We start from the raw sequence: 13,288 nt of genomic DNA on the forward strand, positions 1-13,288 counted from the left end.
AGGCTATGTCATCTTTGACAAGATTGAGTCGGTTATTTATGAGGTCAAGTTTGAGGCCTCAGAAGATAAGCATGGGAAAATAAAGATGCTTCTCAAGGAAAAGTAAGATTATTATTATTATTATTCACCCAAAAAAAAAGAAAGTAAGATTACTGTATATCTATCTATACTATTATAAAGTCAAAATCTCCCTTTTCGTCTCACTTATTTTCTTTCAAAATTGCCCTTGAAATTTATTTTTCAAATTATAAGAACCACAAAATTAGTGTTAGAAAAGTAGAATACAAAAAGTAACTACGTCTACACGAACACCACTAATTCTCTCTCTCTCTCTCTCTCTCTCTCTAATCTTCTCCCATATCTCACTCTCTCCAATTTAACGACGTTTCTCTCTTTGCTCTCTTAATTCTCTTTTCCAAACTAACATGGAAGCGGCCAAATAAAATCCGTGCTTAACACAAGTCATTGGCGATATTTTTCAATTTTTCGATCATCTTCTCTCTGTTTTTTTTTTCTTTGATTGCCCGGGGAAAGCACGGGTGCATTGGTCTAGTTCCAACAAATGTGGGTTAGTTTAGGTGGTTTGGCAGTCTATTTTCCTTAGGTTTTGAATTCGAGTATAGTGAATAGAGAAAATTCATGATTAGGAGAGTTTTATCCTTTAATAACCCCATGGTCCCGACTTGAAAGTGGATTTATTGGAGTCCATTGGACTTCCTCAGGTGGTGTACACGAAAAGAATAAGATAATTATTCTTAATAAGCTTAATATTACACATGGTATTCTCTTTTTGGATTCCCAAATAAAAAACTTTAACTTTAACTCAACACATTACACAACAAAAATACACATTTTCCAAGTAAAAAATTTTAACTTTAACTTTAACTCAACATATTACACAACAAAAATACACGTTTCCCAAGTCAAATTTATAATCACATCTCACTTGTCCTTTTGCACAATCAAAATCAAAATCAAAATCAAAGTTACTTTTAACTCTGAAACCAAACGCACCAAAAGAGCAATTGTATTTCTTAATTTCTTAATTTCTTAATTTAGTTTTCTAGCAGAAATTTAAAATGGTTGGTCTAGTTTTATAATTGTAATCTCTATTCTTGCGCCTCTCTTGTCGGATCAAGTGGGGCTAGAAACGTGTAACCGTGTTCTTTTTCTTGGCAATTCATAAACTCTGCTCGTTTCGTCAAAGTATGTCCATGAATGAATCTACAGGATTTTCTCATTTGAATCTTTCAACATCGTCCTTGTCATATTCTTTGGATTATGAGCTTTGACCGTTGTTCGATATCAAGAAAGACATGTTTGACCAACTCCCGACAGATGTGGATGGATTAATTCGCGAGTTCGTTCAGAGCAAAGGCCTTGTGTTAGTCATGAAATAAGTGGAAAAAAAATAAAAACTCCAGAATTAGCTCACTGCTGTAGCCATTTATAAACCTCTCCATTGATGCCCTGAAAGCATCAAGCAAGCAATCAGTAAGGCAAATTTCTTTGGACATTTTAAGGATTCATTTTTTGGCACGAAAATCCAATTGTTGTTGGAACAAAAGACATGCAGAATGTCACCAGCTTCTCCCAGGATTTCACCTGCCCGGTTGCTCCAGCCAGGATGTTCAAGGCACTGTGCCTCGACTCGCACAAATTGATCCCCAAACTCGTCCCACAAGGCATCAAGAGCAATGAAATCATCCAAGGAGACGGTGGGCCTGGAACCATCAAAAAGACCACCTTTGCCGAAGGTCCACATGAAACTAATCTATCACCCATAAGATGCAATAACATAGAGTTTGATACACCGAATATATATTTTCTTGTTTTTGGTTCCACCTACTGACTCTCGATGTACAGGTAGCCAGCTGAAATCCATGAAGCACAGGATCGACGCCATCGACACAGAGAACATGATGTGCAAGTACACTCTGATTGAGTGCGATGTTCTGCAGGACAGGCTGGAGGCAGTGTTGTACGAAGTTAAATTTGAAGACGCAGGCAATGGAGAAAGCATTTGCAGGATGAGCAGCGAGTATCACACGAAGCCTGGCGTGGAGCTTAACGAGGAGGACATCAAGCGGGGCAAGGACAGGGCTCTGGGACTATTCAATATTGTCGAGGAGTACCTCATGGCAAATCCAACTGTGTATGCTTAAAAAATTTGTTTCTTCTGAGATACTTTGTGCCAAGAAACTTTCTTTTTTCTGGCATTTTCGGATTTCAAGTCATTTTCAGCTTTGGCATTCAGTTGCATACGAAGGAATCTTAGAAAGGTAGTGATGCAAATCGTAGCACGACTTCAAGGGATCCAGTTCAAGTTCCAATTGGACCGATTACGCGAGCACGAGCAAAGAAGTTTAAAGATGAACTCAACGGCCTAATTCAAGAGGTTTGGGCTCAAGCAAATTCGTGGAGGCCCATTGGACATGAATCACGTGATCCACAAAGATCCATCAACATTATTCAAGTTATCGAAGATTCTGGACAATGCTAAATTCAGTAAGTGTTTGAGGAAGCTTCTAGAATAGTTGATGATCAACAGAAGATAACATCAGATTTGTTTGAAGTTTAAATCTCATAGAGATATTCTAGGGGTATTTAGATTTTATATCTTTATAGATTATGTCATATCTCTAACGATATTCTTGGTTTTAATTTCCTTATCTATAGGAGGAGATATGACCAGATTAGGATTACTTTATGTCTATATATATTCATCTTAGTCAATTTTTAATGAGAGGAACATTCAGAAAATTGTGAGAGTATTCTCTTTGGTTCTTGAAGAACTAATCGAACTTATCGGAAGTTTCCGTGGCGTTCATCATCGACTTATCAAACGGCTTTCCACCACCGTTTGTGGCGTCTTCATCGACTTATCAAGCGGCTTTCCATCACCGTTTGTGGCGTCTTCCTATATACCGAGGTTCTTGTTTCGCATTAAACAACGGGTTGAGGTCAGTTATACCAAGGTTCTTGTTTTTGTCGTAAACAACGGGTCGAGGGTTCGTCAATCAAATCTGATCGTGGAACGATCTTGGGTTCCTTTAGTTGTCGGGTCTCGTCATTCTTGGCGGGAATCGCATCATTTGGTATCAGGGCATCAGGCTTCAAATCGGGTTTATCCTATCCTTTTTTGTTTCAATTTGCTGAGTTTCGCTTCATCGAAATTGTTCTTTGTCGATTATTAGTAGAAAAAAAAAGGGCTGAAAAAAAAAATTTTGGCTGAAAAAAAAAATATACAAAGCTGAAAAAAAAAGAGCTGAAAAAAAAATCGGCCAAAAAAAAAAATACTGAGCTGAGAAAAAAAAAAGATCGAAAGAAAAGAAAGAAGACATCGTTGTCAATTTGATCCAAATTTTTTATATCAGACCATTCTAAAGTTGTTATTTCTCGTTCTTTGTAATCTGCATTGTTTCTGATCCCATAATTTCATATAACATTCTGGTTTATTTAATCCTTCATAGTAGTTGCCTTTTCTCTTGCTTCTTTTCTTCCTGAAATTTCCTTTGATCATTAATTTTCCTTGATGAGTTCTTGGTGAATTGTTGCTGGAAAATTTGGAGTTGTTTGTTTAGTTCCAAAGGAACTGAAAGAGAATTGTCGAGTGGAAAAAGGCAAGAGCGGTGAGAATATTAGAGGGTTAAAAGCCACATATTTTGTTGAGTGAAAACACGAGTGTAGAGTGATTCACATTCTTGAGTGTAAACACGTAAGGGAGCGAATTGTGAGGTCCATTCTTTCTAATTTTATTTTGCAGCAATCATGTCTCACAATAGTGCTAAGAGTATTCCTGAAGGTGCAACGGAATTGGCTGATTCGAAAATACTTTTAGAGGCCATGATGAGTGAGATGAGGCGTGTGATGCGGTTGGAGTTTGAGCAGGTTCATGAACGGATAGATCTGATAGAGAATAAACGTGTGGAGCAGCCACGAAACGCTCCTAATGCACGTAGGAGGGAAAGAGTTCAACCGAGGGAAGTGAGGGTTGAAGATGAAGAGATTTATGGAGCGCATCAATGATAACGCTTACAAACTGGACTTACCTGGTGAGTACAATGTAAGTGCTACTTTTAATGTTTCTGATTTGCTTCCTTTTGATGTAGGTGATGATTTGAGGACAAATCCTTTTCAAGAGGAGGGAAATGATGCAAATCGTAGCACGACTTCAAGGGATCCAGTTCAAGTTCCAATTGGACCGATTACGCGAGCACGAGCAAAGAAGTTTAAAGATGAACTCAACGGCCTAATTCAAGAGGTTTGGGCTCAAGCAAATTCGTGGAGGCCCATTGGACATGAATCACGTGATCCACAAAGATCCATCAACATTATTCAAGTTATCGAAGATTCTGGACAATGCTAAATTCAGCAAGTGTTTGAGGAAGCTTCTAGAATAGTTGATGATCAACAGAAGATAACATCAGATTTGTTTGAAGTTTAAATCTCATAGAGATATTCTAGGGGTATTTAGATTTTATATCTTTATAGATTATGTCATATCTCTAACGATATTCTTGGTTTTAATTTCCTTATCTATAGGAGGAGATATGACCAGATTAGGATTACTTTATGTCTATATATATTCATCTTAGTCAATTTTTAATGAGAGGGACATTCAGAAAATTGTGAGAGTATTCTCTTTGGTTCTTGAAGAACTAATCGAACTTATCGGAAGTTTCCGTGGCGTTCATCATCGACTTATCAAACGGCTTTCCACCACCGTTTGTGGCGTCTTCATCGACTTATCAAGCGGCTTTCCATCACCGTTTGTGGCGTCTTCCTATATACCGAGGTTCTTGTTTCGCATTAAACAACGGGTTGAGGTCAGTTATACCAAGGTTCTTGTTTTTGTCGTAAACAACGGGTCGAGGGTTCGTCAATCAAATCTGATCGTGGAACGATCTTGGGTTCCTTTAGTTGTCGGGTCTCGTCATTCTTGGCGGGAATCGCATCAGGTAGCGCCCGCAAAATAAAAAAAAGAAGAAGAAAGAAACTGTTTATTTGTGTCTCTATGTATGTAATCGCTTGGATACGTACAGAATCTCTTAAGTACTTGCAGATGTAATGTTACAAATGGAGTCCAGGGTCATAATTCATTACCGGTTTTCCAATATTTTGCCGACTTATTTTAGAATACATAAACTATAACAACAGAAAATCAGATACGTGTGAATTTTATAACTCATACAATGACAATGAACATTTACGAAAGCTATTCTGCAAAAAAGAAATCCATCCCTTCATGGAAGAAATGAGAGTGCAAAATATTATACTGAGAGGGGAGATTATACACGACGAAAGGGAGAAAAGAACCATTTAAAGCCACTAATTTACGTTAACAAACAATGGGATTTCCTGAATGGTGCTCTTGCATAAGTTCGTCAATTCCTGATTGCTTTTCCCCTTCAAGCTCGACGCCCGTGTTTGGCATTGATACATGCTGGTCATCTTAAAAACATCAGGAAGCGTTTCTCGCTCTTCCTTCTGTTATGTTCTTTCTTTTATCCACATTTGAGTCGATATAGACTCTGAGGTTGGCAGAGTCTGATGGGTCACTGATATTACTATTGACACAGGCTTTCTGATCATAATGTATTGCATTCCTAATTCTATAGTATTCTGGAAGCATATAATAGTAAAGATTTTGCTGAGTAAACATCACAGGTTTCCCCGTTATATGTTCTGCATATCACAGTCTATGTTATTTGATCAGCTCTTTTCCGTCAACATCAACCTGGGCTATATGGCAACATGGAAAACTCTATGGACCAAAAAATTCGATCCAATACAGAAACTGAGAAGGAAAACAGAGGAACTGAAAGCAGAAGTACAACGTGTAAGTATAAAGGCTCAAAACCAAGCTCATTTAAGCATATGCTTCTGGGTTGGCGAGAAGGTATTCCTCGACCACTTTGCAGAGTCCTATGGCCTTGTCCTTGCCCTGTTTGATGTCCTCCTCCTTCAACTCTGTACCCGCCTTTACATGGTACTCGCTCTTCATCTTGCAGACACTCCCACCATCACTGGAAGCTTCGAATTTCATCTCGTACACAACCGATTCAATCTTGTCGAATGCAATATCACTCTCGATCAAGGTATACTTGCACGCGAGCTTCTCCACGTCAATAGCATCAATCCTGTGCTTCAACCACTTCAAGTGACCACCTGTTATAAGAGGTAGAAATATTAAGATACATAAACCATGATATCTTGTACATGAGAAGAAAGAAGAAAACTTTTTAAAATGACACTAACCATAAGCAAAGTTGGTCTGCTATGCTTCCGGCACCACCGTCTCCGTCAATGAACTCGATGCACTTGATACCCTGAGGGGCAATCTTGGGGATGAGGCTGTGGGAGTCAATAATCAATGCCTTGAACATCCTCGAACGAAGTCTTGAGCTCCTGGGTAAAGCAGGTGATGGCCATTTCTCGTATTTAGAACAAGGAAGAAGTGAATCAGATGAGCTGATGGTGAGAGAAAAAAGTGCTTGCTGGTGCTCTAAAGCTAAGCTGTAAGATTATGCATGTGATGATGAAAATTGTATGGGTTTATATGGGCAAGTTCTTCTCTTTAAAACTTTGGTGTTTCCGTTTCACGGCACTCCGTGATGGACTGATCATCAGCACAGCTATGATGAACCCACAGAGCTTCTCTAGATGGTCAGAAGGTATTAATCTTTCCCAATTCCATTAAGAACCGATATAATTTTCTTCTAACAGAGACAATTTTTAACTAATTATTCATTTATTAAATCCATCTAAAAAGAACAAAAAATCAGGAGAAAAATGTCAAACTACAAATATATGATAGACAAAGACTGTATAAAGTTTAATTGTTTCAAACTGGCCTTCATGTACAATTGGTGATTTACATCGAAGTGGGTCTATCTATCTGCAATTTGTAAAACTTAGCGACAGTACTGTTTTTCAATTTGCTAATGTTCCTAAATCCATTGTTTGGCGAATTAAGCAAGAATTGTATGACCGATGCAATCTTATATCACTCAGAATTAATGGGATTTGATAATTTGCTTATCATCCTTCCAATGCTCAATATGGATATAACTCAAATCTTTTACCAGCAATATGCCTACTAAATTTTATGTTGAAAATAGTTCAGAGCAATCCACAATGGACTGTTGACTGATCAGCCCTTTTAGTTTATTCTTCTTCTTCCTTAATTGTACTTCTTCTAGATAAATTCTTCAATTAACATCCAGTTCAGATATCTACATCTTATATGTCACGTTCATTCCATAAAAGATCATACTTCTGACCAGAAGAGCCACATCCTTGAATCAAACGGTCAAAGACGGTCACCATATCTGTCTGACATGCAGTCAATTGAAGTAATCTCCGTTTCATACTTCTTTTGCTTGCTGGTATATCGTGCTGGTAGGCTTGTTAGATGGAACATTCTTGATATAAAACATATTAGAAGCATTTTTTACTCTTCTTCACTGAACTCGAAAAGATCAAGTATGTGGTTGGGGAGTTCTACCATCCAATCTGGACCTGAATAACTTAAAATTGATGAAAATTTGTACATGAAGTTCTAACAAACTATATTTGTGCCTATTAGCCTACTGTTCAAGTATACTTTTGAAGAGATGAGTACTTTTTCAATGAGTAACTTCTTTGTTGGCTTGTGCAGCTCTAAGCGTATACTTTCGATGAATGAATGAAAGATTAGGTAAGAAATTTGGTTAGCCACTTAACGATATGCTGCTCTGTTCAAAAGATTCTGGAATGTAAAATAATGTTTAGTTTGATGGAATATGCCGTTTTATCGTCACATAAAACGATTTAAACTTGTAAAGCAATCCATTTCCTCAAGCATTCCATCCATTCCGATTCATCAACATGAAGTTTCCTCATTTTACTCTTCTGTGGAGCTTCTCTATCTTGCAGATATAATATCACTTGAACTGATGGCAAGAGAATGGAAAAGTTAACAAGCAGAGGATTCGCATAACTTGTCTCATCTACAAAAAGGTAAGTACGTTGTGTACTTGAGAGCAAGATCGAGCAAAAAGCTTTTAAATCTTGCGACTGAAAGGAAAAATGTTTTTTTAATGCTGGACGGTGTAACTAAGAGATCAAGAAATTTTCTTATTTATTTCTTGGCTCATCCCTACATTAATCTCAAGTATCAAGCAACAAATATTGAAAACATCCAAAAATGAAGAAAATTCAATATAGGGAACGACATGACACGAATTCGAGCAAGGAAAAACTAGAAATATGCTCATTTAAGCATAGACGTCAGGGTTGGCGTGAAGGTATTCCTCGACAACCTTGAAGAGTCCCATGGCCTTGTCCTTGCCCTGTTTAATGCCCTCCTCCTTCAGCTCCACACCTGCCTTGACGTGGTACTCGCTCGTCATCTTGCAGACACACCCACCGTCACTAGAAGCTTCGAATTTCACCTCGTACACCACCGACTCGATCTTGTCAAATGCAATGTCGCTCTCGATAAGAGTGTACTTGCATGAAAGCTTCTCTACATCAACTGCGTCGATCCTGTGCTTCAACCACTTCAGGTGTCCGCCTGTGATAGAAGGTAATGAAATGAGTATGCTTGCACTGATCAATTGGAAAAATCATGTACGAAGAAATAAGAAGTAGGTAATATTTACAAACCATCTGCGAAGTTGGTTTGCTTGATGCTACCAGCAGCACCATCCCCTTCCACAAACTCGATGCTCTTGATACCTTGGGGAGCAATCTTGGGAATGAGATTGTGGGAGTCGAGGATCAGTGCCTTGAACATCCTCGATGGAGCCACAGTAGTCGTAAACTCTTGGGTGAAGCAAGTGACTGCCATATCTCCCTTTTGGTGAAAAGAGGAGAATTTGTTAATGAATTCGGAAGAATGCGAGAAGGAAGTGTTGGTTCCAAGGCAGGATATTGATTTGTGAATAATGCATAAAGTTTGAAGAGTATATATAGGCTCTACTGATGTTTGAACCTCTTCCTGTTTAAGATGGAAGTTCCATAGCTGCCCATTGTGGACTTTGTCATGTGGAAGGCCACCTTTGAAGATTCCACCAATAGCAGCTTAGGTCCCACTTTGTCGTTTTCTTGAAAGCTTGATCGCTTATTTGAATATTTTATAGGCTTTAATTCTAAGCTGATATTCGAAATATAAATTTGTCATCTTAAGGGTCTGTATCATATATATCTTGGATGTGTTCTCATAATTAGAAATTTGGCACATTGAACAATTCGAAACAAAAGTCTAATACCAACTGGATTGATGTACTAATAACTCAATCTCGGTATGAAGTATGGCTCTTTGCAGCTAAGACAGATTATTAATCATTGACTGGAAGCATCATCTATGTCTTAATTATGAACATCTAGAAAAGCAACATGTCACCGACCATGACTAGAAGAACGCAACTGTTAAAAGAAGAAACCTATCTAATGAATCAATTGTGGAGAATTATGAAGCATTGAAGTCGAAGCAAAAAAGTATAATAGTTTTTCATAAATAAACCCGTGTGGTCTTCACCATTCGAACCAGCTCAAAGCTTAAACACTAGCTGTAGAAGCGACAAGCACTTTTCTTTCTTGACAGAACAAAGTTTCCCTTTTCCTTTTATAATGGGGATAAATGTGATGGGTGGTGGCGTGGCAGTGGCATCTACATGGCTGAAAAGATTATTTGATTTGAGGAAGGTCGAGAAAAGGATTTCCATACAAAGTAGTTTCGATTATTCAGCTTGATCGGGATAAAGTTGGTGATGTTGATATTTGGGATGGGTATATGGGATTGGTCATGGCAGCTGCAGAGGTGCCTGAGGTGAAGGAGATAAGCGGTGGTTGCACATCCTGTGCTGGTGGATCGATGACTTGATCCGTGGAATTGCCATTAGAATTATGGATTGATGCTGAAGGTTCCATGGCAGGAGGCTCCATGATTGAGTCAATTTGTTGAAGGAGATGACTCCGTCGGGCTGAGATTTTGTGGGAATTAGGTTTAGCTAATTTTGTAGCTCTGATACCATGTTCAAATGTGTGAATGAGAAACCTTGCCCATACGGGGTAGACTTACAGTATTTATAGAGATATACATGTACATAATTAAAACATGATCCTTTAATGTGAAGATATCACATTTATACCCCTAATACCTTTAATTCAAGGCAAAAATGGCCATTACAGCTTCACCCAGCAGTTCACCACTTCTGTTGCTACATCGAGGATGTTAAGCTTTGATCCTCGACTCCCACAACCTCATCCCCAAAATCGCTCCATGGGGAATCAATAGCATTGAGTTTGTAGAGGGAGATGGGAGTGGTGGAAGCATCAAGCAGACCAACTTTTCTGATGGTAAGGTTTAAACAAATTTTCGGCATTTGTTATACGTGCTTTGCACATTATCTAGTTTGAGAAATCTAATTAAGAAACACCTTTTCTTCCACATGTATTCCGTAGTAGGTGGACACTTAAAGTGGTTGAAGCATAGGATCGATGCTATTGATGTATAGCACCTGGTGTGCAAGTACGCCTTGATTGAGAGTGATATTGCATTTGACAAGACCGAATCATTGGTCCGGAGTTTGGTTAATCTCAGAGCTCATGTATTGTCTACTTCTCTTTCCCCTTTCTTTTTTCTTGACACTCTTTGCTCTTTCAGATTATGGCTTTGTTTTGTTTACAGCAAATCAGATAAATAAAACGTATTCTTGTCATTTTACAGCTAGACATCGATCACAATTGGATCATTTTCATCAAAATGTTATAATCAGACTACTATTTACTTCATCTTCTGAAGTGCCGAAACATGATGCTGATTATATGACACTGGCTAGAAGAGCTATTTAAAAAGTCAATACTATTATTTGGAATGAAAGAGATAATACTATCTTAATTGGTATTCTGAAGTGCCGAAACATGATGCTGATTATATTCTTTTGTTTTCAACTTGCAACAATATGGTGCATCTGTAATTCAACTGGTAGATTGATCTCTTTAAGATGGTTTTCTTTTCTCCTCCTCCTCCTCCTCCTTCTTCAAAATATCTTTGGAACATTGAACTCCATGTTTGTGATTGATCATTGACCATAAAAGAGAGTGAAAGAAAAATCATGTCGATCAGAAAAGATCTCAGCGATCTTGATTAAGAGCCCTAGCCTATGCTGATTATTGCTGCTCGTATACAGCAATTTGACATGCCTTTGTCATACATTCAGAAGTATAGGTGGTGTCATACTTAATGATCTGACAGTTTATTTCCATATATCTCATACTTCTCTCACTCAAGTCATCGGATTGAGGATTGGCGACGGGATGATTCTGTGATTTTTTGTACTGATATCCTGCTCATGAGATAATAAAGATGCCACAGCTGCTCCAGGAACATCAAGGGTGATTCATTTCTTTTCATGTTTTGCAAACAACACAAATCTCTTAATCTCCCGAAATGAAATTCCACGAAAATATGAAATGATGGCTTGCTTGAAAGCTTCTTGCCAATGACCAGAAAACTTAAGAAAAAAAAGAGGTAAAGAAAAACGAGGAGGAAAAACAATACTGATACAGTGAAAACTTTTACGTGACAGACAACTCAAGTGTCAAGAACAATCTGTTTAGGCATAGGCTTCAGGGTTGGCTGCGAGATATTCCTCGACAACTTTGTAGAGTCCCATGGCTTTGTCCTTGCCCTGCTTGATGTCCTCCTCCTTCAGCTCCAGACTGGCCTTCGCGTGGTACTCGCTCGTCATCTTGCAGAGACACCCACCATCACTTGAAGTTTCAAATTTCACCTCGTAGACCACCGACCCAATCTTGTCGAATGCAATATCACTCTCAATCAAGGTGTACTTGCACACGAGCTGCTCTACATCAATAGCATCGATCCTATGCTTCAACCATTTTAAGTGGCCACCTGTTATAAAAGGCAGGAACATTTTTGAATTACTTGATTAAACTGTGATATCATCTACAGCGAGGAAAAGGAGAACTTTTTGAAATGTTACAAACCATTAGCAAAGTTAGTCTGCTTGATGCTCCCGGCACCACCGTCTCCTTCAATGAAGTCAATGCTCTTAATACCCTGCGGGGCAATCTTGGGGATGAGGTTGTGGGAGTCAAGAATCAAAGCCTTGAACATCCTCGACGGAGCAATCGTAGTCTTGAACTCCTGGGTAAAACAGGTGACCGCCATTTTTTGAATTTAGGAAAAAGGAAGAAGTGAATCAGATGAGCTAATGGTGAGAGAAAAAACTGCTTGCTGATGCTCTAAGATTAAGCTGTCAGATGGTGTGCCTTCGGCGATGGAAATTGCACGGGTTTATATGGGCAAGTTGAAACTTGGTGTTCTCATTTCATGGCACTCCATGATGGACTGTTCTTTATCGGCACAGACAGCAATGATGGACCCGACGAGCTTCTCTAGATGGTCAGAAGGTATTAATTCATTCCAATTCCATTAAGTACTGACCAATAATTTTCTTTTAATATAGAGAATTTTAAATATTTATTCATTTATTGAATCCATTTGAAATGAACAAAAAAATAAAGAGAAAAAAAACCAAACTAGAAATATTCGACAGTCAAAAATTGTATAAAGTTTAATTGTTTGATATCTGGCTTAATGTGCGACAGGTGATTTACGTCGAAGCCGGTTGTAGCTATGTGCTACCTGTAAAACTTAGCTGCCTACTCTGTTTCCATTTGCTGATGCTCCCAGATCCATTGTTTGGTGGATTATTCAAGAATTATCCGACTGAATCAATCTTCTTAATAAGAGTATAGGGGTCTAGATAATTTATGTATCAGCTTTTCAATGCTGAACACGAATTTAACTCAAATCTTTCACCAGCAATATGCCTCAAAATACTTTTAAATTCGAAGTAGTTCAGAGCAATCCACAACGTACAGTTGATAAATCAGCCCTTTTATTTTATTCTTCTTCTTCCCTCGTACTTCTTCTAGATAAAGTCAAGAATCAACCTCCAATTCAGATATCTACGTCTTTCGACATCAGTGTGGACCAACAATTAAAATCGCTTAAGTTTCCACGTCCATTCCTATAAGAGATCATACTTCTGACAAGACGAATCACATATCCTCGAATCAAATGGTCAACGACGGTCTCCTTATCTCTCTGACTTGCAGTCATTCAAAGCAAGTTCTGTTTCATACTTCTTTTGCTTGCTGGTCTATCATGCTGGTGTTCTATCTTTGCCCGAATAACTTAAAACAGGTAAAAATTTAAATAAAATTCATGCAAAACTATATTTATGATTTTTGACCTATTTGTTCGAGT

At 38.2% G+C, this 13,288-nt stretch overlaps 4 protein-coding genes across 5 annotated transcripts; 1 reads left to right on the forward strand and 3 right to left on the reverse strand.

Moving 5' to 3' along the window:
• The first annotated feature begins 1,427 nt into the window (after positions 1-1,427).
• Positions 1,428-5,119, forward strand: LOC116208842 (major allergen Pru ar 1-like). Of its 2 annotated transcripts, XR_004157135.1 has the most exons (3): positions 1,429-1,757; positions 1,867-2,282; positions 4,962-5,119. XR_004157135.1 is itself a non-coding variant. In XM_031542406.1 (2 exons), exons 1-2 carry the CDS (start codon positions 1,571-1,573, stop codon positions 2,163-2,165), a joined length of 486 nt encoding a protein of 161 aa, XP_031398266.1. In that variant the 5' UTR covers positions 1,428-1,570; the 3' UTR covers positions 2,166-2,252. The 2 variants fall into 2 exon arrangements, 1 of the variants encoding a protein (XP_031398266.1); XM_031542406.1 differs by lacking the exon at positions 4,962-5,119 and having other exon boundaries at positions 1,428-1,757; positions 1,867-2,252.
• Positions 5,120-5,872: 753 nt separating this feature from the next.
• On the reverse strand, positions 5,873-6,435 carry LOC116208961 (major allergen Pru ar 1-like). Its single transcript, XM_031542538.1, has 2 exons — positions 6,381-6,435; positions 5,873-6,171 (listed from the first exon to the last, which is right to left on the reverse strand). The coding sequence occupies exons 1-2, from the start codon at positions 6,433-6,435 to the stop codon at positions 5,873-5,875; spliced, it is 354 nt and encodes a 117-aa protein (XP_031398398.1).
• A 1,519-nt stretch (positions 6,436-7,954) lies between these two features.
• On the reverse strand, positions 7,955-8,923 carry LOC116208573 (major allergen Pru ar 1-like). The gene is made up of 2 exons (XM_031542089.1): positions 8,653-8,923; positions 7,955-8,560 (listed from the first exon to the last, which is right to left on the reverse strand). The coding sequence occupies exons 1-2, from the start codon at positions 8,834-8,836 to the stop codon at positions 8,262-8,264; spliced, it is 483 nt and encodes a 160-aa protein (XP_031397949.1). The 5' UTR covers positions 8,837-8,923; the 3' UTR covers positions 7,955-8,261.
• A 2,443-nt stretch (positions 8,924-11,366) lies between these two features.
• Positions 11,367-12,296, reverse strand: LOC116208625 (major allergen Pru ar 1-like). Its single transcript, XM_031542157.1, has 2 exons — positions 12,001-12,296; positions 11,367-11,905 (listed from the first exon to the last, which is right to left on the reverse strand). Exons 1-2 carry the CDS (start codon positions 12,182-12,184, stop codon positions 11,607-11,609), a joined length of 483 nt encoding a protein of 160 aa, XP_031398017.1. The 5' UTR covers positions 12,185-12,296; the 3' UTR covers positions 11,367-11,606.
• Positions 12,297-13,288: the final 992 nt, after the last annotated feature.

Source organism: Punica granatum, chromosome 5, assembly GCF_007655135.1.
Source record: "Punica granatum isolate Tunisia-2019 chromosome 5, ASM765513v2, whole genome shotgun sequence".
NCBI lineage: Eukaryota > Viridiplantae > Streptophyta > Magnoliopsida > Myrtales > Lythraceae > Punica > Punica granatum.

What these genes read in the sequence shown, in the direction of transcription:
- LOC116208842 (XM_031542406.1), top strand. Translation starts at nt 1,571, where the DNA reads ATGCAGAATGTCACCAGCTTCTCCCAGGATTTCACCTGCCCGGTTGCT. An exon ending in AAAGACCACCTTTGCCGAAG is followed by an intron (nt 1,758 to 1,866) that starts GTCCACATGAAA and finishes CTCGATGTACAG; the next exon opens with GTAGCCAGCTGAAATCCATG.
- LOC116208961 (XM_031542538.1), bottom strand. Translation starts at nt 6,435, where the DNA reads ATGGCCATCACCTGCTTTACCCAGGAGCTCAAGACTTCGTTCGAGGAT. An exon ending in TTCGTTCGAGGATGTTCAAG is followed by an intron (nt 6,172 to 6,380) that starts GCATTGATTATT and finishes CTCTTATAACAG; the next exon opens with GTGGTCACTTGAAGTGGTTG.
- LOC116208573 (XM_031542089.1), bottom strand. Translation starts at nt 8,836, where the DNA reads ATGGCAGTCACTTGCTTCACCCAAGAGTTTACGACTACTGTGGCTCCA. An exon ending in GCAAACCAACTTCGCAGATG is followed by an intron (nt 8,561 to 8,652) that starts GTTTGTAAATAT and finishes CTTCTATCACAG; the next exon opens with GCGGACACCTGAAGTGGTTG.
- LOC116208625 (XM_031542157.1), bottom strand. Translation starts at nt 12,184, where the DNA reads ATGGCGGTCACCTGTTTTACCCAGGAGTTCAAGACTACGATTGCTCCG. An exon ending in GCAGACTAACTTTGCTAATG is followed by an intron (nt 11,906 to 12,000) that starts GTTTGTAACATT and finishes CTTTTATAACAG; the next exon opens with GTGGCCACTTAAAATGGTTG.